Consider the following 25,850-nt stretch of genomic DNA (forward strand, 5'->3'; position numbering starts at 1 on the left):
TGTGAACTTTGGGGCAGAGGGGGAGGCAGTGATTTCAGAGGAAAGCAGAGGCTCCTCCTGTTTGCATCTCAAAGGACGTGCGAATGCAGACAGGGTGAGCATGCAACACATCAGATTCACACAAGGCTTCTAGATGGAGTAAGTCTAACCGCAACTAAGAGAAGAAGAGGAGGCCTGACAGATGAGTGCCTGATCTACAGCTGCTGACTCGCTATCATCTGAAATCAAAGATGGACCAAGATGGGAAGACGCCGAAGACTTTTGTGTCCACCTTACGATTTGCCCTCAAGCCTCAACCGAAACATCAGAAAGAGAATGGACTGGGTAACATTAAGAGGAAGTTAGTGGGAAACAACAAACTGAGATTTTCATCTGCAACAGGTAAGGCCTCGAAAAAGATGTAAAATGTTAACTTTTATGCATTTGAACTAGAAAATAGAACATTTCTCACTGGATGCACCCCTTCTTGTCTGTGTTTTCACTAAAACTGTCACAGAGCGCTGCAAAGGACAGAAAGATGTTTGTGCAATACTCAGTGTTGTGTTTGGAAAGCTGTACTTTGTAAACTTTATAGACAGCCTGCCACCCCCTCCCCTCCTCCCCCTAATGTACGCTCACACACACAGTCTGATGGCAGTCCTCCATCCACTGGCAGCCACCCATTTCCCACTCTGCTGGACATTCCAAGACCAAAATAAACAACTGCAAACACACATTTTTTTAAAAACACGACATCAAATTCCCCGCCGCTCACAGATGTAACATATGTTTATTACTCAAACAGCAGATGAACTGATGCTTCCCCGTCTGGAGGCCGCACAGTGGAAGATAGTGATCTTCAAATACATTTTTGGCACCATACACACACACAAAACACGAGGCAGTGATTTAGCGTTTGATAAGATGCCCCGCTCTGATTGGGTCAGTGACAAGCAAAAATATGTGAAAACTAAACCCATTGTCCTTCACCTTTTTCTTTGTAAAGATGACAAACAGGCACAAGTTCAGAGTTTGGAAGCACCTCGCTTTGAAGAGCCACTCAGAGACTGTACTGTCTGTGCAGGAAGTGATGCTGCCTTTAAAGGTGTTATCACAGGGAGCCAACCGATGAGCATTTCCTGGCTATACAATGGTAAGTGACATGTAGGAGATTTTGTACTTTATTCAAGTCCAGGTTATTGTAACTTTTACAGTAATCTTACTATATAAATTACAGTTATCTACTATAATCTGGAATGCAGGAATTTACTGTATTTTTATACAACATTGGTACAAACACTGGAAATGCACAAAATGCTGCATACACAAAATACTGCATGATCAACCTTTTGAATTGATTGCTGATTGATAATTATTGACAGAATACCTTTATGTACTACTGTTCTGTGCAGTATTGAGCCACCCCTCGAAATAGGTGCAGTGACTTAGTGAAACGTGCAAACATACAGTATACAGTATGTAAGGGGAAAGTTTTTACTTTTATTCTTTAACACAGCATTCTTGTTATTTCTTTAAGCAGTCTTCAGGAATAGTTCTCCGGGCTTCCTGAAGGACATTCAAAGCTCTTCTTTGGATGTTGGCTGCCTTTTGTTCTGTTCTCTGTCAAGATGATGCCACACTGCTACAATAATGTTGAGGTCCAGGCTCTGGGGAGACTAATAGACTGATAATCTATGATGAATAGTGTTCCATTGTGTGTTTTCTATTCAGATGCTTTCACACAGCAAACCTTGGGGCCCTGTGTGGGCCATCATGGGCATGTTTGCTTGGCAGTGTGTTTGGGATCATTGTCACGCCAAAAAATGAAGTTGTTGCCTTTCAGGTGCTTTCTAGACGATATTGCATGGTGGATCAAAATCTGATGGTACATTTCTGCATACATAATTCCATCAATTTTGACAGGATTTTCACCACCACTGGCTGAAATACAGCCCAAAACCACGACAGAGCCTCAACCATGCTGTAGGCACTCACAGTTGTACCGCTCTTCTTATATCCATACATACTGACCATGCTTTGAACCAAGCATTTCAAATTTGGATTCATCACTAGATAAGATTTCTCGATTTTCAGTCCAGTTCTTCTGTAGTTTGTGTAACTTCACAATTTGGCTGCTTGACAGCCACGCTTCCACTGAGACCATGTCTGATGAGGCATTAGTGAACACTTGGTGGATAATTTGAAAGGCTAGATGCCCTCTTAGGTCCTGTGCCAGGGCTTCGCTGGATTTTCTTCCCCAAGAACTTGATTTGTAACAACTTTTTCATATGAGATGGATAGTTGTGTAGAATTGCCATTTCTTCTTTTCTAGTCTTTTGAAAATGGTCAGGTGCAAGGACTGGACTGACTCACTAGTGCAGTGAGTCTCTTGTCAGAAAAGCGAGTGATTAAAACGTTTGAAAGACCTTCAGGAAGCCTGGAGAACTATTGCACAAGATCACTCTAAAAAAACAATTACAAGAAAATCCAGCTCCTTGGAAGCGAAATATAAAGAAATGAGGGGAGGCTTGACACTTTTTCGCAGTACTGTATGACTCATGTAACAGCTGTGCATTTCACTAGATTGGTTTGCCTGGAATCTCCGGTAAATCCCCCCAAAATCTAAGAAAACACCAGCAGACACAAAAAGCGAAAGTGATTTAGACCCCGAGGGAGAGTCTACAGATTGGCTAGAAATATTAAGAAAGTAAAAATACAACACTTATTTCAAATATCACCCAAAACAGAGAGGGATGGTCAGATAGAAGAACGATAGAGTTAGACAGTGGTACATAAACATGTGGGGAGTGAAGAGTGTGGAGAAGAAAACCATCTCTTAGCATAAGTAAAGGGTAATTTGGAGTCACCTGATCCAGCTCTAACTGTAAGCTTTATCACCACGGAAGGTTTTGTGTCTAATCTTAAAAGTAGAGTGGGAGTTCGTCTCCTAAATCTGTCTCTGGCTCCCATTCTGCTTTTGGAAACTCTAAGACCCACATGGAAGCCAGCAGTCTGAAAGCAAAGAGGTCTGTTGAGATAACATGATACTATGAGGTCTGTTAACGAAAGCAATTATATAATAATTAGTTCAAGCATTTCATTACAACTATAATAAAACCATGTTTGCTCATGTTTAGGTGAGAAACTGCGTACAAGTAACATTTCCTTCGAAAACGGTGCTGCATGTCTGAGCCTGACCCGGTGCTCACCTGGAAATGCCGGGAGGTACACCTGCATAGCTGAGAATCCTGCAGGAAAACAGTCGAGCACTGCTCTGTTACATGTCACAGGTAACATAAAGTCCAGTAAAGCCACTAATAATCAGCACAGCAGCATAGAAATGATCTGTTTACAGTGAGCCTGATTCACTCTGTTAACAATGAAACAGCAACAAAGGAAATTCCCAGAACAATCAACCGTGAGCTGCGCAGTGAGGTCACATTCAAGGCTGTGTCACATGAAAACGCTGAATTGTTCCCAGTTTCGGCAGGGGCAAGGCAAAGCAGAGAAGAAAGGGACAATGGTAGGCTCAATGATGACCACTTGTTTAACTTCCTTAAAATCTTTTTAATGTTACACACGCATTAAAATTCCCAATTGTTCTGCTTTTATTCCTGCCATGAATGCTATTAATCCTGTGAAAATAATGCAAATTTATAGCAAATATGCTCATGATAATAGAGGGCAGGGAAGAGGAAACATGCATGCCGACAAAACAAACAAAATGTTGTGTGTTTGGTTTTTAAATTTCAGTTTTAAGCAGGCTGTAAGTAAGAACTGTTGCAGTCTATCCCATTTTTAGCATCTTCTTATTTAAAACTATACAAAAATGGCTCTTGTTTGCCAGTTCAACCAAACATGACTGCTTCACTGCCATTGGTTAGTTCCTTTTTAAAATTCTCACATGATAGCACACCTGTAAATCCAATCTACTTCCTCAATCTCCACAGATTTTAGAGAAATCAGTCTTCAAAACCAGGTACCAACCAGTAAAGGTAGGAACCACATTATGTACTGAACAGCACTTAGCTCAGGCTTTATTATTATTTTTTTCTTGGACACAAACTAGCTCTGCTTTTCTTCAGGGCCTCCTGTGGAGTTTGTAGACCCTCCAGAGCAGGTGGAGGTTCGAGTAGGTGAGCAGGCCCTACTGCGCTGTGAGTTCAAGTCCAGCTCTGTCCCTGTAGCTTCCTGCTGGATTTACAACAGGGATAAGGTAAGAATGTTAGACTGTTTTTGTTTTTTTAAACATTTTATCCATAATTTTACCTTTGTCTTAGCTTACACTTCTGCCCGTCTCTGTCTCCAGGCTATATTGGGAGGACAGCGGATGTCAGTCAGGACCACACCGAATCATAGCAGCGTGCAGATCTTTCGTGCTGATCCAAAGGATGCAGGCTCCTACACAGTCATTGTACGCAACAGAGCAGGCTCTGCTCAGCACACCATCTCCCTCAGTGTTGTAGGTGAGATAAATTCCTGACATGACTGTACACAGGGAGAATTTGGATATTGGCAATTTCACGAAAATGTTTAATTTCCCCTCAGACCGGCCCAATCCACCAGCATCCCAGCCTGTTGTTTCCCAGCTATCCACTCAGTCCCTGGTTCTGTCCTGGTCTGGCCCCAGCTACGACGGCGGCACGACAATTTTGGGGTACATCTTGGAGGTCTGTAAGGATGGCTCGGACAAATCTGAGAGCTGGACTGAATTAAGTCGTTGTAAGAACACATCCTACCACGTCCAGTCAGGACTGGAGCCTCTGGGACGTTACCGCTTCCGAATCAGGGCTTATAACTCTGCAGGAATCAGTGAACCGAGTCAGGAGTCTGGTTGTGTCAAGATGGCAACTGCCAGTGAGTAGCAGAATTTAATTTTGTTTTTATTTCCTAAGTTATATTTTGGTGGTACCGGTTGTGAGATGTCTTTTTTGTCATTTCTTTTATTTGTGTTAAAGAGCAAAGGAAAGCGGAGCCTGAGTCATACGTCATCGTGACCCCTGACACCCAAAATAAAGTCAGGGACCACTACAATGTGCATGAGAAGCTGGGAGTGTAAGCATCTCTAAGTGTGCATCCATATCTAAAACTTTCAATCCTGAGGAATTATAATCCTCCCTTACTGTTTTTGTTTTAAATGTTCAAATTTCCAGAGGAAAATTTGGTGAGGTGTACCGGATGACCCGAAAAGAGACGGGTCAGGAGTGTGCAGGGAAGTTCTACAGAGCTCGGACCATGAAAGAGAGGAAAGCGGCTCGCAAAGAGATTGAACTGATGAACAAGCTTCACCATCCAAAACTCGTGCAGTGTCTGGCTGCATATGATAGTCGTTCAGAGATGGTCATGGTCATGGAGTAGTAAGTCGTCTTAGTTTAGTAAAAGCAAACCTTTCTATTGTAGTGGGTACACTCCATTTAAAGATATCACTATGGGATGTTGTGGAAATAGAAGGTATATACATAAGAGGTTAAATGCATTACATCTATTATAAGTTCAAATTTGATGGTCACATACCATTGCATGGCCCTGAATGGTTATTTGCCTGCCTAGCATCGCAGGTGGAGAGCTCTTTGAACGCATCGTGGATGAAAACTTTGAGCACACAGAGCCCACCAGTGCCCGCTACATGCAGCAGATCCTGGAGGGCATGCAGTATGTTCACAAACAGAATATCATTCATCTGGACCTCAAACCAGAGAACATCGTCTGTGTGGATACAACTGGTACCCGCATCAAAATCATCGACTTTGGTCTGGCTACTGAACTGGGTGAGTTTGATACTAGATTTTGAAATGTCCTACTAGGTACAGAAAAGAAAAAAAACTTGCATAACTGGTTGGTACATCATTATCAGTGCACAGTTTAAAAGGGGAAGGCCTTGCTTATTCTCTCAAGACACATATTGCACATAGTGTTAAAGACCAGACCAGATGTTTCCATTTGGATGAAAGAGTGCCACCGCTTAAGGTTTTTCATCATTCCTGACAGTTTTCTACTCATAAATGTATCTTTGTATGCTTTCAACCTCTTGAACTTTGCCATGTTTGAGTTTGAAAACGCAAGAAGAATAACACAACCAATGTTATGCATGAAGATAACATCAGGGAGTGTCTAAATTCCTAGAGATCTACAATGCATGTCACATCCCTACAGGTCTTTAAATAGATAATTGCCGAGCTGCTACTTTAACTCAGTAAAGGTATCAAGGCATGTGGAGCGAATTTATGCGGGAAATTTCAGCGTTTTTCTCCAAATGCAGCAGCTCCAGAGTGGGTGGTCTTTTTAGAGGTGATTAGAGGCTTCTGTAAATAAGTTAAAAGAAACAAATATCAACTGCAGCTCTGTCGATGTAGCTCAGGAGGTAGAGCAGGTCATCTTCTAATCGTAAGATAAGTTTGAGAGTGACATTCTGAAAAACTCTTGTTGTCTTCTTCAGAGGAGGGTAAGCCGCTGATGGTGATGCATGGCACGCCGGAGTTTGTGGCCCCTGAGGTTATCAGCTATGAGCCTGTGGGCCTGGAAACTGATATGTGGAGCATTGGAGTTATCTGCTTCATCTTGTAAGTAAAACTACAGTGAACCACAATAACAGACTTGGACACAGAACACCGATTTTATGTTTATGTCAGTTACATTTATTTAAAAGGGACAATGTACACTATGTACACTGGCATCAGTGAACCATCTACCGCTTTGGGCCCCTTCGTACCAACTGCATGCCACAGCCGACCTATTACTTCAGATGTTCATCCTTTACACCCTGAATAAGCATAAATCACCTTAAACTGGTTCCTTGGACAAAACAATGAGCTCACTGTACTCAAACGGCCTCCATAGCCACCAGATCTCAATTCAATAGAGCACCTTGTGTTGGAAGAGTAAATTTACATCACGGATGTGCAGCCAACAAATCTACAGAAACTCTGTGATGCTGTCATGTCAATATGGACCAAAATCTGAGGAATATGTCCAGCACCTTGTTGAATGTATGCCTCAAAGAATTAGGGAAGCTCTGCAGGCAGAAGGGGGTGCAACAATATACTACCATTTTTGGGTAATGGAGCCTGAAATGAGGATGTGTAATTTCTGTGGAAGCTTATTTGCTTTCATGTTTATCCTTGCCTAGACTCAGTGGAGAGTCACCCTTCCAGGGAAACAGCGATGCTGAGACTCTTGCTCTCGTCACTGCTGCCAGCTACGAGTTTGACCCAGAAAGTTTTGAGGACATCTCTGACCAAGCTAAAGACTTTATCAGTTCCCTGCTGCAAAAGGACCGGAGGTTTGAATGCCTTTCCTTATTAGAAACATCCATTTGTAGTTCAATGAATTTACGTACGGCTAAACTGTCTGACCAACTGTGAATATGAATATCAAAGACATTTCATCAACCACATACACTTGCTCCTTTATCTCCATCCACTTCGACTCTAGACGCAGGCTGTCATGTACCGAGGCGCTTGCCCATAGCTGGATGGCCTCTTTCACCCCTCTAAACCGCAGGCCCACCAAGTCCCTCAATAAGGAGAAGATGAGACATTTTCTGGCCAAGCGCAAGTGGAAGGTATCCGATTTTTTTGTTTTAAGAATACTTAAAAAAAACAACAATCAGTCCCTAATAATCTCAATGCATGTTTTCAAAAAGTTTGGTCAACCAATTCAATTTTTCCTTTTAAACTTCTAGAAAACTGGCAAGGCTGTTTTGGCCCTAAAGCGAATGGCTAACCTCACCAGCAGCCCAGTCTCTGCTGGCAACTCCTCAGAGGGTAAGACGGATAAAGGGACACACACATACACACAATAGCCTCCCATGTCCTAGATCTACATGGATGTGGCAGATGACTCGCTGTTTCAGACTGTCACTTCAAGTTTAGCCTCTTATGATCAGTAAAGCCTTGTTTCCTTGTTATTCATCGTCATCATCCGCACTCTCATGCAGAGCCAAGCTGGAGCCAAGAGGCAGAGGAGGCCATCCGGTCGCTGGATAACCAGCTCCAGATTGAGCCTCATTTCCAACAGGCCCTTAAGGACGTTACCCTCCCTGTAGGAGCAGCTGCTCAGCTAACATGTGTTATCAATGGTAGAGTAACAGATTAACACACTGTATGAGAAACAACGTAGTTCTACGATCAACATTTGTAGTCATTTATTTTTAAACATGTAAATTTCTCAATTATTAGAAAAATACCTCAGTCATCACAAGTCATTAGCACAAACAATAAATTAATCTGCTCTCTGTATTTGAGGATTTTTGTCTTGTTTTGTACTCTTTTGGTGTAATTTTACATTTTTCCAATCCTAGGGTACCCGCAGCCAGAGGTGAAATGGCTTCACAATGAGAAGCCGGTGCCTGAATCTCGCAGAGCGACCATAGAGCATCATGGAGAGGGGCTCTGTTCTCTGGTTCTGGCTGATTTGAAGTTTTCTGACTCTGGGGTGTATGTATGCAAGGCCAGAAACAAACTGGGGGAAGCAATGTGCTCTGCCAAACTGAAAGTGCGACTGTAACAACTTTTCTTCATTGCAAAAAGGACCAAGCTGAATTTTTGTCTTGTCGGTATATGAATGGACAGTCACGACCTCCTGATTTCACGTAATTTCAACACAAATACACGGGTGTTACCTTGTCTGCTGGATAAGGTTAGTACAGATGCCAAAGTAGTTAGTAGTGCACTCAGAAAATCTGTATTTATGTGTTCAGCTACTAATGCACAAGGTGTTGTACTTATAGGGTAAGTCTTTCTCCTGTGACTGTAATCACATAAAAACATGTACATTTTACACATCTAAATATTGTTTAAATGTATTAAACACTAAAGATTTAAAAAGCACACTTTTTCAGAAATAAATGTTCTAAAATGATTCATGAATGTGAGTTTTTGACATTCAAAGGATGTATGCATTGATTATCCACCATTAAAGTGTTCGACAGATAAAGTGAGTTCTCACCCAGGAAAGTCAAACTTTTCTGAGCTGGTTATTGCCAAATTCGGACTCTGAGTCAGTTGAACTTTTGAGAAAACCAAAACAAAACCTTGTTGTATCAAACAAGCTTCTAAACAATGTAAGGGTTTTTGAACCTGTCGGTTGCCAAAACGTGCAACCGACAGTACACCCTGTAGATATCCTTTGTTTATGCCAGATCTGTCAGAGGGAATCTTTACAGCATTCGGCAGCTAGCTTAAATGTTGTCTAATTGGTATTGATGCAAGCGTCTGTGTGAGACAATAACTTTAAAACCTACACCTTGAAATATGAGAGAGATTTGTTCTGGGTTGATAACATTTCATTTAATGTTTTGTGCAAATTTATATAGCAGTCAAATAAGTAAAGACATTTAAAACTAAATTAAAATATACATTTTCTCTGACATCACAGAACAAGCCAAGTAATACGTAGTGTTGCTAAAACAGCAAAGTATTTATTTGTTATGTAAATGCACATTTACAGCTGTTAGTTATTATTAAAATGTAAACTTTGCTGCTCCCTGGAGGCTTAAGGGGGAAAAAATGGCTGAAACTAGCTTCTATAACCTTGCTTCCCCCACTGAGACCAAATGTGTAGTCCTATGCATTTCAGATGTCCTCCTTCATCAGTCTGCACACCAATCGTTCAGGTTTATATCATTAGAAATGTTTATAGTGCCCACTGTATTTATTTCACTAAATACAATTGCTCTTCAGATTGACAAAAAAAATCCTAAATATACAAAACCTCAAAGATGAATCATTTAATAACATGATCAGAGAAAACAGTTACATTGTATCATTAACTCATTTTCCCTTACATTTCTCTGTTCTTTAAAGAAAAAAGGAAACAAAATAAAAATAATTAATAGAAAGTGGACAAATCCTGCAAAGTGCCAGCTGAAGTGCCCCAAATTTTTTGAATTTGCTGAGAAAAACTAATGTAAGATTGCAGTCGGTGTATCGGTAAAACATGCTGGTCAATTAAAAACAAAAAAAAGAAAGAAAACTGGATGAAAAGAGGAAAAAATCAGTTAAGATCACACCTAACACAACAAGTGTTTGATAATAATCCCAAACAGGAATTTTAGACTAACAATTCCAGAAGCCGTCTGTTAGGGATGTTTGTAGAGTCTTTACATCTTTAAAGTAAGCATCACTGAAATAAAACTAGAGTTTAAAAACCAGTGGATACTCAATCAGGCACTGAGTCTTGGTCAAAGAAGTGAGGGGGCTTCTTGGGTTTTCCCCGTGACCACCCACACTCCTTTCTAAGGCAGCGTATTCCTTACGAGGACCATTTGTCCACACATCTCTGGCCTGGCACATGCTTACAAAGTCACAGCTGATGTGACGTAGAGACCCCAAATATCCCTCTAATGTCCTTCCTCCTTCTGCTGAATTCTCTTCTGAAGAAGATTCCAAGCTTTCAGCACCTTTTAAATGAAAAGAGGAGTAAAAATTAATACAAAATCTGTTTTTCCTCATAAAGCAGTCCTGTGGACTTCATGCTGAAAAGATAAGGTGTGTTTAACCTGCTTCCGAGTGACCTCTGGCTCCCACAGCGTGCTGAGTACCACATTAGCATGCGCTACTTGTTTGCTGTTGGACCACTGGCTCTGCAGCCTGCGAAGGGCATCTTCTGCGGTCACCCCATCCCGCTCTGTTATCCTCAACACTGCCTGAGAAAGGACGGGAATTAAGAGTAGGGGGGAAACGTGTTAGGTACTTTTCAAATTATACTTTGGCGCCCCCCAGTGGATATATTAAAGAAAACACAGTATGTCAGTTTTGGTTTTTTGTGGGGTTTTTTTAAAAACAGGCCTTACACAATAAAATTATTTACATTCAATTAAAAATTTTGCTTTAGGATTTGTAGGAGTTATAGAAACAAAAAAAAAAATGGATGTGACTGCTGACAAACTGCAAAGAAAACTTTGCAGAGGACAATTTCATTACCTCCTCCTCTGGGATGATGGTGACCCAGACCTCGTGGACTAAGTTTTGCCATTTGGCCTCCAGAAGAACTGCTGCATCCACCACACACACCTGCTTATCTGCAAAGAGCAAAGAATCACATTAACTTTAGAAACTACAACACAACAGGAAGGAGAAATATGCTTCCCCGCTTTAAATGTTCACTACACTAAACTATTTCAGCCATTTACCGAGTTTCAAAAAGAAGTTTTTACTCACTCACAAGTTCACTTGTTTAAGAATTTACGAAGCTTAAACATTTGAACAAGTACACAATCTTTCCACAAATCCTTACAGTGCAGATGTAAGTTGTCAGGATTTACAGATTACTAAAAAGTCCAATTGTCACTCAGTTGAATTAATCACAACCCCTGTTAAAAATTAACAGACGAAAAAACAGCATCATATTTGCAAGGCCAATTAAATGATTACTGACATATTCTGCATATATCCGATGAACTACCATAAAAAGTAAAATGCCCCCTAAATGCATTTATATTTAAGAAATGAATACATGGCAACAATGTTTAGTACTGCAAGCCCAGTTATTACATTTAATTTCATACTATACCTTCGTCTCTGGCTTGGTTGATTCTCTTTTGCACTAGAAGTGCAATTTCAGGCCACACAATGTCTGTTAGGACTTTTAATCGCTCCTGTTGGAAAAAACGCCCCCAAAAAACATCTCTGGTAAGTTTCTGAGAGAAACCTGACATGTTACCTGCAATTCTGCAAAGTGCTGAAATATTATCCAATAAATAAATATTATCCATACTACCTGATTTCCAAAGACTTTTCTTCCTAAAGCACGCCTGTTGATGGTTTTATCTTCACTTAGAATATCTAAAAGTGGAAAAGACACTTATTATTGCACAGTTTTACACAACATACAGTTTAACACTGACAGGAAAACATCTTGTTGAATGTCAGTATACTAAATTCTTGTGTTGTGCAGAGTCCATACTGACATGACAGCACTCTGGTCATTCTCCTCTGAACGCAAAACAAGTTTACATGCCAAAATAAATAACTTGCTGCCAGTTGTGTGACTCACTACATACCAGTGTTAACAAAAAACTGAACAGAATTCAAAATGTTCATCAATCAAAAAGTGATCATGACAGAGAGCTCATCAGCAGTCACCAACGCAAGCCAAAAATAAAAAAAATAAGAAAAATCAGGAGTCAGCTTCCATCAAAATCAAATCAGTGACATCATGACTCTGACCTTTGCTGACTACAGTGTGTGCATTATAGCAATCAGTAAAATGAAAGCAAAAACACGAAGTCTTATCGTCTTTTTTTTTCCCCAATCAAGAACAGATCAACTATGTGAGGGAACTATCACAAACACTAGAGTCTGACCCTTCCACTAAGATACCCTCAAGTTAAGGTGTCCCTACCTGAACCAAATTCTTCGAGCACTCTGTGGTAGGCTGCTGCATCAGGCTGGTACACCTCATGGCCTAGTTTGTCGCAGTCAATCCAAACTGCACCAAGTGCCTCCAGCTGCTTAGCGATAGCACTCTTTCCACTGCCGCTGCCCCCTGTCAGACCAATCACATATGGAAGAGGAGGAAGGTGGGCGTTGTTCTGGGACAGAGGAGACAGGAAATGAAGGGTTTAGGATGTGCAAATAAAATGAGAAAAATCAGCTCCTAAAACTAGTTATACTCTCACCACTGAAAAAACATAACCTATAATACCAGAGTTAAATGAAGCTAACCAGATGCACTCATTTGTGAGCTTGATGATACAATTTCCTGAACATAATATGTTTCACTGCTCATTTCTACCTGTCAAATGTATGAACATGTCACCTTCAGTATAAAACATTAATGAGACCCACAACATACTTTAAAAGATGCTTTGTGTAATATCCACATATTTTCCCACCCATATCACGCAATTCCTGCTACAACAGTTAAAAGATCGACTCCGTCACACTGTTCTTCACCAGCCAGTTGGGTTTAATTCTGCTTCTTTGAGTGATTAAAAAGACGCTTCAGAGCACATTCTCACAACTTTTAAAGAGTCGTGACTGAAAGCTGAACTTCTTTAAAAAGGAACTTCATGTAATAGGAATGAGCTCAACTAACACTGGTGGGTGTTGTCCAGTTATAACGCCTTTTGTTCACTAAGTCAATAAAAGATTACGAGATGTTCTTCTATAGGCTTGCACTTCTGTGCACTGCAAAAAAACAAACAAACAAAAAAAAACTGAATCAAAGGTAGCATGCATATGATGCACCTTTGATGCAGCAGGACCCCATTAATGCCCTAGTTTGGAAAAAAATAAAATAAATATGGTGATAAGAAACAGTTTTATTATAACTGCAGTTAACTGATCCTTCAACTATACTGAAGTTTTCTCAGTGTGTTTGGACTTGCTGTTTTTGCACCTAAATTCTAAAAATACACACTCCTAACAAACCTACTTTGGGTGGTGTAAGCAGCGTCCCCAGCAGACGAGCACGCAGACTGGAGGAGCTGATCTTCTCCTCCTCGATCTCTGTGTGGTGGGCATCCTTGAGCAACTGGATCTCATGAAGGACAAGAGCTGGAAGACCCTGGTTTAGAAAGTGGAAAGAACAAAATATGAAATATCACATCCTGCAGTAGAAATGTTTCTCACAAAATCAGAAAATGGAAGCAAGTGAAAATCCTGTAGCCCTTAATATGAACTGTCCTACTTTGAGGTGAATTTACAAGAGTTGAGTAGTAAGCCTGTTAAGTGCGTTACATAAAGACAAATCCTCTATAATCAGAGGTGCACATAAATGGTCCGCAGGTGCGCATTGGCTGTCAAAATAAAAGACGTGCACCAGATAAGACGTTGCAACGCGCGTTTGCATACATAAGATTTTCTGGAGGAGGACAGACATTTGTTTAGAACTCTTAAAGATGTCGAAGAAGCAAGCTCCTTTACGCAATTACTCCACCTCCCTCCAAAGAAATGTCAGAAGGAGTCCGAACCACAAAAGAAGCGCGTATTCTCGGAAAAGTGGTTGCAGGAGGTGAGCTGGCTTCAAACAAATGATGAACGCACAGAGAGAAGTGTGGTGCAGAATATGCTGTGAAAATCCCACTCTAGCAGACAAAAACAGTGCCTTTTATATGTACGCAAACACGCGTTGCAACTTCTTATCTGGTGCGCGTCTTTTATTTTGACAGCGAATGCGTACCTGCGGACCACTTATGTGCACCCCTGTCTATAATACAGTATAATACTCTATTGAAGGCAATCATTGGACTGACCCATACTCTGAATAATGAAAGTCCAAAGAACTCAGTGAAGATCTATGAAGGAGATTTGTGGGTGCAAGCTTGAAAGGTCTCTTGTTGCCCTTTCATCACATCAAAACTGGTTTTGGAATAGATAAAGCAGGCTAACATTAACCCTCTGAAATGGCATTGCCAAAGCCCAGACTTTAACGCTATTGTAAATTATTTTTTGACTATGCTTAGAAGCAGAGTCCGTGTCAGGAAACCAACAGATTTAAATGAACTGTATCGAATCTGCCAAGAGGACCGGTCAAATATCCAGCCTGAAGCTTGCTGATTGCTACCAAAAACATCTGGCTGAGATGGAACTTTTGACCAGAACTATTAATAAATATGTCTAAATAATTTAGCAGTATCGAAAGGGCCTTTGTGGGCATTTTTTTTAATGGTAGAAGGAATGGAGAGCTATCTGCTACTGGGAAAGTAGAAGTAAAAAGAAATGCTACACACGCACACACACACACACTTGTTTACAAAAAAATCTTGAAGTTTCAACACAAAACAGTATTTACTGTCAATTTCCTGACTTACATTCTCAATGCGTTTCTTGTTCACAGCCTCCCCACCCTTTCTAGTCTCCTCGCTGACCACAATGCACTCCAGCAGGGGGTCAACAATAGAGACTCCAAAGGGGTCATCAAGAGGCACAACCTCCACCTGCAGAGAGGGCTTGACATCTTGGAGGAACTCCTGTAGTCTCTGGACCCGAACAGAGTAGGGCTCAATCAGCTCCTTTAGCACTTTTTCTGAAACCAGGAGGAAAACAATGTCAGGTGGATTTTAACATATGACTGAAATATGAGATGTCAGTCTCAGAAACATAACTACTCACTTTTAAGCATTGCATGGTCACACAAGCCAATCAGGAACCTTCTATTGGCCAGCAGGCAAGAGATACTAAGTAGAGTCTTGTGGGCCCCATGGAGTCGATCAAATGTCCCCCCTACCACCACGTCATTGTAAGTCTGCAGCGGCTCTGCCTTTTCTTGCTGTGCTTCAGGCACATCCTCCTCCTGCAATTTCATTAGCTCTGGGTGAAGCAGCACTGAAGGCAGGCCAGGTCTACAGGCATAGCAGTGGCCGGTGTAACTCTGCAAGCACTGAGTGACCTGATGGGTCTGACCGGGGTCCTGGAGAGCAAAGTCTGTTAGCACCACCTCCGGTGAGTGAGACAGAGCCTGTGGTGTGGGGAAGGGGCTGTTTGGGGTCGTGGCTCCGCTGCATGCGACTGACTGAGCGCGAACATTAGTCAGCAAAACGCAAACATCCAAGTGCCCGCACACATCAGCTGCATTACTGTACAGGCGGGTAATGAGATTAGACAGGTCCACCGCTGGTGGAATGAAAACTGGCCGAGGCTGGCTCCCACTTCCCAGATTCAACCCAGGATGGAGGTGGACATAGAGCGTGCGCTCGACTCGCTGAGCAGCTGAGCTGAGCACCGGAGCGATGCGTAAGGGAAGGGTGTGGAGAGGAGACGTCAGGACAAGGATGCCTGTGCTGAACATGGACATGTTACCTGCGGATGTCACAGAGATTCAGAGTCCTTGGGAAGTCACTGGATAGGGGTGGCTAAACACTGGAAGGGATGGAAAGAGAAAGACGGTTAAAAAAAACAACAACAACAAAAAAAAAAAATCTGCGTTTGAGACTGTAAAGTAAAAATGCCATATTAGAATTAAATTACAGCAACAAAAAAAAAAAAAAAAAAAAATATTCAAGCTACAGTACACTTGCACCAATATATGAGTAATCCTTGTTTCCTCATCAGTTGATACACTTATGGTATCAATTTAAAAATCCTACTTTGTGAACAAAGTTGGGTGTCTAAGTCGTTCACTCACGACTTGTTGGAGGGTTTGGGATTACTGATTTTTGCTATGGCTAAAAACTGGGGAGCATTCAGACAGCGTTTCAACTGCAGATAACATTATCAACACCCGTGCTACGTCCTCGGTTATGTTTACCTGTTGCAATGAGTTGCAATAATGGAATGATTTACAAGCTCTGACAAGAGTTACTTAAAAACCCTCACTTCAGATGAGGCTGCTTCTCAGCAGTTACTCTGTAACAGGTTAACACTGAGACGTGTCTGTGCAATAAAACCCATTTGGGTCAAGAGCCAAAGAGCTGCTGGTGATCATCCCACCCACAAGCGACATGACTGGGCAGACAATGAACCACTTCCAGAAAGTGACCAATCACACAAGGCACTAATACACAGTTTCTAACACTCATTTCTGGTTGTAATCCTTCCACACAGGTACATTACAGTTCCTACACCAACTGCTGACTTTAAGATGCAATGTCAAGTTGTACCACACTTGCAGGTGTAGGTGCCAACCATCTGGTCCATGGTGTCTATACTTCCTTTGGCTTGTTGTAGAATGTGATCAATTAATACATTGTGCTGAGGAGTACAACAGTTTCCCTTTTCTTTCTGACATAGCTGACTATGGTAAGGCTGCCATTGAATCCAACCTCTGTGTTGTAAACTTCCCAGGATGAGGAAGGATGGAAGGATATCTGCCTTGTCCCATTGTAGTTCCCACAATAGTGTCTCCAGAAGACACTGCGCAAGAGGCACACTGGAGAAAAAGTCATCTGTGGGCATGTTGTGTCTTGTGTTTCTGAGTTTACTCCACAAACCCTGGACAACATTTTCTCTCAGCTTTTTCTGAACTTCTTCCCCCATGTAAAATATTCCAAATATTATATAGCGGATGTTGGCATCACAAATGCAAAAGAGTTTCAGGCCATACTTGACGGACTTGTTTGGCATCTACTATGGAAATTTTGACTCCCCGTGAATGCCACAAGTTGACCATCTAGGGTGGCACAATCACTGGGGATGAACACTGTCTGAATGATGAATGAATACTATCTGTTAATTCTTGCTGTGAAAAATAATCTTCTTACCACTTATGGAAGTTTGGTGTAGTAATACAACAATGACAATTTTGTAAAAATGTTTAAAAGGTAAGTTAAAAATGTAAATGGCATGACATTAAAAACATGTTTTTGAGGAATAGCTGGAACATGAAATGCAAACAACTTGTCATTAATTAGATATTGCAAGAAAACATCCTGACCGGGTCATTTGTGACCCACTAATGGGTTAAAGTTGCTCAATGTTAAGCCACTGTGACTGCAGCGAGCTGGCCACAGCAACTGTCTGAGCTAGTTTCCATCTGTATATATAGTTGGACTTGTGATTAACTTATCTGTGTTCGAAGCTAGCTAGCTAGATGCAACACTATAGCAGCACTGGCTGCTATAGTGTTGCAACCATACTCCTCACGATCCTAAGATATCGCAATAGAAACTATGTTGTTCCAGACGTTTGGTACGGCCTGTACGTGCAGCCAGAGCAAAAAAAAAAAAAAGAATCGTTCCCAACTGACAGTCAGGCTGACCGTCTAACAGCAGCTTACCTGTATGTAGCAGATCTAAAGCGCCGTGAAGAGCGTCAGAGTCGAGCCGTACTGATGTGGAGGTGCACGCATATTTACTGGAGAGCTCGTTTATCTGTCACTTTTAAGCGAGAAGCTGCCTCATCCCGTTCAGTCCTGTGCAAACTGCTAAGAACCCACTAGTGGAAGTCACTCGCACGTGAACAGGGTTTTGTAGTCACGTGATAGCTCCTGGGCACTGGATTGGATGAAAGGCTACAGAGTCGTTCAAAGGAAGCCACGGTCAAGTGACCAAGGCAACGATTTTTTTCAGCCGTGAACTCTAAAAAAATTGAAGGTATTTCACTGCTTTAGGTATTTATTTATTTTAAATTTATTATAAATAGATTTTATTTTTACTTTAAATTTTAATATTTATTTAATTAAATAATTACTAATTTTTTTAAAATTGCTTTTTAAATGTTTTAATATTTATTACATTTTCAATTGATTTCCTCGTTTTAGTTTTTTTATTGGTTGGTTTTGTTTTTGTTCTGTTTTTATTATCTCAAGTGTCACTTTTGGTCTTTTTAAATTATCATCATAAAACCCTAAAATCAGAGTCAAGATATAAGAATCTTAAAGTAAGTATAAGAATACAAAGGCAACAGTTTGTGAAGGTGTCCCGTCTCACATACTCAAATACAAAGGGAGGATTTGAATGCCAAATGTGACCAAAGTGAAAAAGACTTTATTTTATCTTAGTCTTGTAACTAGATTATATTATTGTTTGGGTTTCATTTCCCCCCCCAGAAATTTAGTTTGAATTTGTCTTTTGTTTAAATCCTAATTTTACTTTTTAGTTGAGCTTTAGTTTGCTATAAACAGTAGTAACATATTCTGTGGATGTAATATATTGTATTAAACAGTGTGGAAAGTAACTTAATACATTTACTCAAGGGTTGCATCTCAAAGGGAAATACTGTCAAGTTTCTTTCCCACACTGATATAGGAATTTAACTGTTCAACAGTCCTGGGTCTTCCTTGTCATATTTTTAGTTTCATGATATTCCAGATGTTTCTACTGATGAAAGGTTTGGACTGCAGACAGGCCAGCAGCATGCCCTCTTCTACTATGAAGTCATGCTGTTTTAATTTATGTAATATGTGGTTGTTACATAATAGCAAATACTATCAATTTTAATGTAATATTTATATGAAATGCTAAACAAACAACATAAAAGTTAGATTAAGCACAACAGATACAGAAACAAGAATACAAATATTTAGACTGAAATTTGCCTGTTAATGAAGTGTGCCGATGCACCCATGTTCCACCTCTAATAGACCAATTTTCCATTAGTTAGTTTAACTTTTGGCAAAACCAGTATTTTTAATTATTTTCATTGCTTAGTTTCCTTTGGTCACCTTAAAAAAAATGAGGCAGAAGTTGTCAATAAATTTAATATTATAATGAAAAATAAAACATTCAACTTATTCAATTATAAACTGCAGAACTAACTTTGATGTAAATTGTTCCTATTAAACGAATTATACAAATGTTTGACTGAAGTGGCAGGTTTAATTATGTACAATTTATCAAATGTGAACTTAGCACTTTTTACAAGCTTAAGATGTCTTAAAAAATTAACAAACAAGAGAATCTATTACAAAGAATGAGACAAACACTCTTGGGGGAGATCTTTCTTTATTTTTCAAATTATATTTTGAGGCCAACAATTTACTTTTACAAAAATAATAAAAAAAAGAAAAAAAAGAAAATGAAATGTTTCTGTAAGGTAGAAAGAGTTGCATGATGATGCCCTCAAGTTTGGCGGGCAGAGGCTTTGCATAAGTAGCAAAAAAGAAATAAAATAACAGGTTCAAGTAAAAAGTTTAGTCATAACAAAGTTACACCATAGTCTGGTGGCAACTCTTGGACATTAAGACGGTTGTTGAGTTTAATTTTTGGTCAGAGGAGTCAAACTGAGCCTATGGGACCAGTTTCTCTAATGACTTCTCCACAAATAAAAAGTGCTCAGTCAGACTAAAAAAACTACTTAGAAATATAAGTTGGCACTGAAATGTGCAAGAAATCGAAAATTTGAAATTTATGATGGTAAACCTGCAGGATCGGGCATGACATCTTCAGTGGATGCTCATAAACATTGAGAGACGTGTTCTGCTCAGTTTAATGCATCAAGCCTGTTAACATGTATTAATTGACTTTTTTATCACTGGTGGCATCACTTGCTGCTGTGTCATAATGGCACTTCTCCACACATCGTCTTGGAAACCATCCTCTTACACGCTCTCCAGCTTAATGCCAAAAGAAACAGAGAGTTCCACATTTGTTACAGTGACTTTAAAAACACTTTGTTACAGTGATTTTGAAAATTCAACGGGACAATAATTCCTTACCTCTCACTTCCTCCTCACTCAAAACTTTATCTCCATACATCCACCATCTAAAGGGATAAATTACAGTTTAAAAGAAATTACTCATCAAATACCTATAAACCTTATTAGCCTGTGGGGCCAGGTTCACCCCTTAAAGGCTGCACTAAGGTATGTGGTGTACTATGAATCAGCAGCTGGAGGTGAGGCATTTACAGGTCAAAACCTGTCTGACTTCTGTGTTAATCCCAGTTTTTCCATAATGCACTCGGAAAACCAAGGTTGCAAGTGGAACGAAATTAGCAACTGGCTGACTGCTAGGATCTGCTTGGGAGGAGTGACTGTAAATGATGTGGTCTATTTATGATCAAGCTGTAGTGGACCACACTCAAAATCAAACACCAAACAGGAAACAGTAGTTCTGTGCAGACAAACTTACTTGGTACCACGAGTAGCCAGAATGGTATCCCCCTTGCAGAGAGGGATCCTGGGCTCCTCGGTGCAGGGGGTTCTAAAAAAAGTTTGTAAACCCTTGCTGAGAGGACAGCAAGCTCCATTATAATCCTCTACTGCCCGGTACTGGACCTGCTGGTCAAGGCAAATATGATACATGGTTATTCTACTGCTCTGAACGTCAGTTAAAAGTTACTTATGTATGTGTAAAAAGTCTTTAATTTTAGTGCATTAAAACATCTGACAAATTTCACAGTACTGATTATAAGATCTACACTATATGAAAGGTATTTGTTAATTTCATTCTCTATGGTGTATTGCATTGTTACAAGCTAAGATGTAGCTCATCAGTTTCCTGACATGATATGATTAGAAATATGATCCTAAGTGTTTATTTAGTATCAATCCCTAGTACTTCAGCATGAAAATACACTCTTCTTGACCTGTATGTTTTGCTTGTTGCACACACTGCATAAGCCAAATTCATGCAATCATAAATAAACCCCTGAGAACACTTGACAGTTATGTGCATTTAAAACTACAGTCTTATCACATTTTGATTTAGTGGAAAAGTATTTATTCTTTAACTTTCTCTGGTGATAGAAACACAACACAAAGGTTAATGGATAATAGTATGAATGGAGAATAATACACTGGCAAGCAGATCTCACAAACATTTCAGACACAATCAAATCTTGTCCTTGCACACAGAATGCATCTGGTGGTTACTTACACTTCTCACTCGTTTATCAGCTTTCTGTTTCAGTTGCTCAATCTGTGTAAGGAGAAATAACAGGTACAAACATTATCTATAAACTGAACTTTTATAAGAAATGTCTAATTAGTCCTCACTGAATCTATGGAGTTATAGGATGTTAAACAAACAAAAACATGTTTTTTCTAATTTTATGACAGAACAGTAACAAACAAAACACAATCAGCAATGTCTACATTACTCAACTCAACCTACAGTTAAGGTGTGCTGGTGACACTTGGGATGGACTGGCCATACAATGCCATCGCCTCTGGGTGTCCCTGACCACGTGAAGACTTGTTTAAAATTCAGCCACCGGCTGCCGAGGTCGTAAGGGAAGATGAACTCCTCCCCTGTTTGGTAGTGCTGTATTCTGTCTTTGGCCTATTAAAAAGAAAGACAAGCAAACCAAGAAAACACATTTTCTAGTACTGTCATAGGGCACTATAACATGTGTGTCTCAGTCATTTTTAAATATGAAGTACTGCAATGATCAAATGCAAAACAAAACAAACTACTTTTAAATCCCTCAGTATTGCGTGAATATAAAAATCACATTAACATCCCAGATTACCATTTGTGAATCAAGAGAAAAAGACACTGATATCTCAAAATGTTATCAGGAATCAAAGTCACGGGAATTCAAGCAGAGACATTCTGACCTTTTCCTCTATCCACGACTCGATTGAAGTCTTATTTCGAAGGATTACTTTCATCTGAAAAGGACAGACATTCATTATCAGAGTCAGCAATCTCGCAGCCTATATTTCCTTAAATAAACTGCTTTGTTATTGGAGTATTGATTGGAGCTGGATATATACTACACATGTTCAAGCTTTAAACTTATAAAATTGGTTTCACTCTTTCTTGCTTGAGAAATTTCAGGTACCATCCATTTATTACAGCTATTCAGTTTATCTTTTTTATGCTATGGACTGTCTTTCTTTCTCCCTTTATGTTATGTTATCCATTTTTGTTACATTATTTGCAAATAAATAGGTAGGCGTATGGATCCATGCATTTGTAGAATTATAACACAGTTTTACTTCTGATACGCCTACACACGCCAGAATATGCTCTCTGGTCAGATCTTCACCAGATGCTTTCCAAACTGCTCTTGTCTTGAAGTGAAAACATGGCTTGCAAGATGTAATGTGGCTTTGTAGGATTATGAGTAAATAATCAGACAAATGTCTCTTTTTTTTTTAACCAAAAGCTTGTTAAGTTTGCAAAACTTAAGAAAAACTCACCTGTATAACGAAAAGCATACCAACGGCAATAGTGGTGCCAAGTGCCAAACCTAAGGCAAAGAGTGTAGCAGCGAAGGCAGGCACACTGAAGGGCATGAGGGGCTGAAATTGACGCACAGCACTCATGTCAATCCTTACAGTACTCCAGCCGAATGATATCTGCAGTGAGGAAAGAGGAAACAGCTTTATTAGCCTGGTGGGGGTTCGGCGTAGAACTGTGATAACAGGACATCAAAAGCTTGGTGGGGCGAGCTAAGGTGACAGCTCACCCTCTCATACAGCTGTGTGTACATAGTCATAATGAAGATAACGGCAGCGTGTGAGCAACCCAATGGAGCCAGGAGCAGGAAGCTGGTGAAGTAGGCGTGGTTCAAGTGGCCACAGCAGTTGTTGATCCAGGGGCAGTGGTGGTCCATTTTCATCACGCACCTGAAGGAATGGAGACGAGGAGGAGTAACAGGACATAAGAGTAATAATCTGCGGTCAAAGCTCATTTTTCAATCACCATACAACTGCAAAAACAGACATGTCACATCAATAGATAATCACTAATGATGTGCTCTAAGGTATGGAGCACTCTAATGGAGTGATACTTGCATGAGAGGAAATAACAGGCACTTAAGGGATGAATTTCTTCTGCAATAGTAGTTTGGTGTGCTGCCAATAGCTCAGTATTTTGGAGTCGTAGTGCCTCGTTCCTGAGCCAATTTCTTTGGTCACAAGTCAGTCTTTTTCCATTACAAAGAATTTTTATGCCACTCCCCAAAGCCTTTTTAGTCATCAACTAAAGGAGGAGCTCTCTTCTCATTCACTGCCACACTATTTTGTACAGGTTAACCATTGTGAGTGTGCTTAAACATCAAGTTTTGTTTTGGGAATAAATGTAAATACCTGTTACACTTTCGACAGTGGTGGGACCTGGGAGCCTTGTAGCCTTGACACCCTCTGCAGTACTGTAGGTACTGGGTGTCCTGCTGATTTTCCTGTTTCAGCATAGACACATGTGTCAGATAATATATGGATTTACGACATTTAAATAAGTTCATGCTTGCTAATGTTTGTGTGCTAAAAAAAAAAAAATATATATATGAATTTATCCTTACTGGTTTCCAGCCAAGAGGAATGTATCCAGGTCCAACAAACATAGCATTGAAGTAGTTGTAAAGTATGAGGACAGTCCAGTTGATGAGCATGATGAAGTTAATGCTCCCCCCTGTTGTGTCTAGAGGCCAGTACCAGATAATGGAGTCTAGAATTGCCATTGTGGAGCATATAGCAATGACAGACAAGGCTATGATTGGACCCCAGTGGCACAATCTCCGTACCTCATGGAGGTTCTTAAAGGTCACAAAGGTTGACAGGAAGTTCATTTTTTTCAGTGCTAGTTTAGTTCTAGTATTTTGGCTGCTTGACTCCAGAAATTTCAAATGTCGATGTTTTAGTGTTTTCCTCTGCTATCTCCCAAAGTCACGGGTAGAGGTGATGCACATATTTTTTCTCGTCCTCGGAGTATCCAGGAACAGGCCCAGTCTTGAGCTACTGGCGCTTTCCGTGTCCCACAATTTCTTGTCCTGGCAGAGAGCAGCATCCTCTCTTGTCAATCCCTGAAGCACACGGTCTTTGTGATGGACTCAAGTTTCCCATCTGAATTCTGCTATCTGAAAGAAAATCCCGAAGGAGAATGTCCAACCTTCAGTTTGAGTCCTGAAGCTCAAGCCCACCTGGGTTATGCAACAGGACAATGACATGACACACACCTGCAAGTCTACCTCTGAATGGTTAAAAATAAACCAAAATAACATTTTTGGAGTTGCCAAGTCAAATTCTGGACTTTAATCCGATTGAGATGCTTTGGCATGATCTTAAACATGCTCAAAAAACCTTCAATGTGGCTAAATCAGAACAATTATGCAAAAAAAGAGAGGACGGAAATTGCTCCACATCAACGTGAAAGACGGATTGACAGTTATAACAAATGCTTGACTACAGTTCTTGCTGTCAAGGTTGACACAACCACTTATTAGGTTTAGAGGGCAATTACCTTTTCATACAGGGCTACGTAGGTTTGGATACCCCCTCCCCCCATTAATAAATGAAATTATCCTTTAAAAACTGCATTTTGCATTTACTCGTGTTATCTTTGTCTAATGTTAAGATTTGTTTGATTATCTGAAACATGTAAATGTGACAAATGTGCAAAATACTTTTTCACAACACAATTTAGATCATACTGCTATTGAAAAAGATGTTATTCATGCTTTAAAAAAAGAAACAACTCCTCGGTAGTTGCAATAAAAATACTGAACAACCATGACTAACATTTTTAGCTAATGACTTAAAAGCAAGTACAGAAACGGCAATAAAACATGCCACACTAATGTAGACAGTGCTGGATTTGTATTAGTATTAAATTACCATACTAAAAGCAGAACCATAGCATTTGCTTCATTGACTAATTAGCTTGTGTTACCAAGCTAGCTAATTCTCGCCAAAAAAAAGAAAAATAATTACGATTTATATGCAAGTCTTCTATCCATCACTGCACAGTAATGGACAGAAAACTATGCGTTAGACAACTCCGCTTTAAAAAAAACAAACAGACAAGTGATAAGTTTATGCCTTTAGCTCTAAAATTGTGTTTCCGTTAGCACCGTGGGTTGAGCAGTTATCGTTAGATAGCTAGCCCAGTCACCAGCATAAACACTAATGACGTAGCATGCTGAACACTTACCACGAGGGGCAAATAGAAAACAAAGATAACCTAAATGACAAATGCTTTGTTTTTAATAAATAGAAACAAAAGGCTGTCACTTTAAATCACCAACCTGGTCACTTCCTTATTTTTTTTTCATAAAATTTTCCTGTGTACAGTGAGGAACCTTCCTCATGGTGTCTCAGAAACTACTACCCTCCACCACTTGTAGATACCTTTTAATCCAAGTAGTAGTCTATCACCGAAACGGCACAGAACTACAAGAGTTATTCATGGATTCAAATTCGGGCTGAAATTAATAGCATTTTCTGTCCACCTTTCGAACCTTTTTCAGTGTGGAAAACGTGAAAACAATGTCAAGTTCCTTACCGAGCACATTATGCTGTGACTCAAGGAAGAAGCTCCATTCGAGGCTTGTTGTTATTCCGAGCTAACTGTCAACCAGAAAGCTACTTACCTGTTGTAAACTCGACTACCAGAATGTCTTCAGACTTTGAAGCATACGAGCAGGACTTTGGAACAATTACAGCAGAAATAACTAATAAAATTGGCCGAATTCCCAAACTAAGTGGAGGTAAGAGAGTTACATTTATAAGCTGTTAAACCTCATCTGGCTTGCTAGCTCTAGTCTCAGCTGACAAGGCAGCTAACGGTAGCGATAATGTGATTTCATCCAAATATTGGTCAA

General features: G+C 40.1%; 4 protein-coding genes across 10 annotated transcripts in view; 2 read left to right on the forward strand and 2 right to left on the reverse strand.

Annotated features, from left to right (window-relative positions):
- The first annotated feature begins 76 nt into the window (after window positions 1–76).
- Window positions 77–8,838, forward strand: LOC116327473 (myosin light chain kinase, smooth muscle-like). Of its 2 annotated transcripts, none has more exons than XM_039616281.1 (17): window positions 77–381; window positions 986–1,132; window positions 3,117–3,269; window positions 3,368–3,502; window positions 3,930–3,974; window positions 4,065–4,195; window positions 4,289–4,445; window positions 4,528–4,836; window positions 4,938–5,034; window positions 5,133–5,336; window positions 5,530–5,747; window positions 6,416–6,539; window positions 7,106–7,258; window positions 7,411–7,540; window positions 7,661–7,742; window positions 7,916–8,056; window positions 8,279–8,838. In XM_039616281.1, the coding sequence occupies exons 1-17, from the start codon at window positions 231–233 to the stop codon at window positions 8,482–8,484; spliced, it is 2,583 nt and encodes an 860-aa protein (XP_039472215.1). In that variant the 5' UTR covers window positions 77–230; the 3' UTR covers window positions 8,485–8,838. The 2 variants fall into 2 exon arrangements, with proteins under 2 accessions (XP_039472215.1, XP_039472216.1); XM_039616282.1 differs by having other exon boundaries at window positions 212–381; window positions 1,064–1,132.
- A 530-nt stretch (window positions 8,839–9,368) lies between these two features.
- On the reverse strand, window positions 9,369–17,815 carry coasy (CoA synthase). Its single transcript, XM_031749090.2, has 10 exons — window positions 17,638–17,815; window positions 15,036–15,782; window positions 14,735–14,949; window positions 13,357–13,488; window positions 12,322–12,511; window positions 11,698–11,762; window positions 11,491–11,575; window positions 10,902–10,999; window positions 10,478–10,624; window positions 9,369–10,378 (listed from the first exon to the last, which is right to left on the reverse strand). Exons 2-10 carry the CDS (start codon window positions 15,715–15,717, stop codon window positions 10,319–10,321), a joined length of 1,674 nt encoding a protein of 557 aa, XP_031604950.1. The 5' UTR covers window positions 15,718–15,782; window positions 17,638–17,815; the 3' UTR covers window positions 9,369–10,318.
- A 1,471-nt stretch (window positions 17,816–19,286) lies between these two features.
- Window positions 19,287–25,658, reverse strand: zdhhc6 (zinc finger DHHC-type palmitoyltransferase 6). 5 transcript variants are annotated; one of them, XM_031749079.2, is made up of 11 exons: window positions 25,532–25,658; window positions 23,553–24,107; window positions 23,341–23,432; window positions 22,719–22,878; window positions 22,450–22,608; window positions 21,862–21,915; window positions 21,416–21,583; window positions 21,179–21,220; window positions 20,432–20,580; window positions 20,017–20,063; window positions 19,287–19,914 (listed from the first exon to the last, which is right to left on the reverse strand). In XM_031749079.2, the coding sequence occupies exons 2-11, from the start codon at window positions 23,817–23,819 to the stop codon at window positions 19,814–19,816; spliced, it is 1,239 nt and encodes a 412-aa protein (XP_031604939.1). In that variant the 5' UTR covers window positions 23,820–24,107; window positions 25,532–25,658; the 3' UTR covers window positions 19,287–19,813. The 5 variants fall into 5 exon arrangements, with proteins under 5 accessions (XP_031604939.1, XP_031604938.1, XP_031604941.1 ...); XM_031749078.2 differs by lacking the exon at window positions 25,532–25,658 and adding an exon at window positions 25,378–25,502; XM_031749081.2 differs by lacking the exon at window positions 25,532–25,658 and adding an exon at window positions 25,275–25,491 and having other exon boundaries at window positions 20,432–20,577.
- The window catches only part of vti1a (vesicle transport through interaction with t-SNAREs 1A), a 118,391-nt gene continuing 118,144 nt past the window's right edge, over window positions 25,604–25,850 (forward strand). For both annotated transcript variants that reach the window (XM_031749085.2, XM_031749083.2), the window contains exon 1: window positions 25,604–25,736. In XM_031749085.2, coding sequence (XP_031604945.1) covers window positions 25,643–25,736 — 94 coding nt within the window. In that variant the 5' untranslated portion in view covers window positions 25,604–25,642. The remainder of the gene's footprint in view (window positions 25,737–25,850) is intronic.

This window comes from Oreochromis aureus, linkage group 8 (genome assembly GCF_013358895.1).
Source record: "Oreochromis aureus strain Israel breed Guangdong linkage group 8, ZZ_aureus, whole genome shotgun sequence".
Lineage (NCBI taxonomy): Eukaryota > Metazoa > Chordata > Actinopteri > Cichliformes > Cichlidae > Oreochromis > Oreochromis aureus.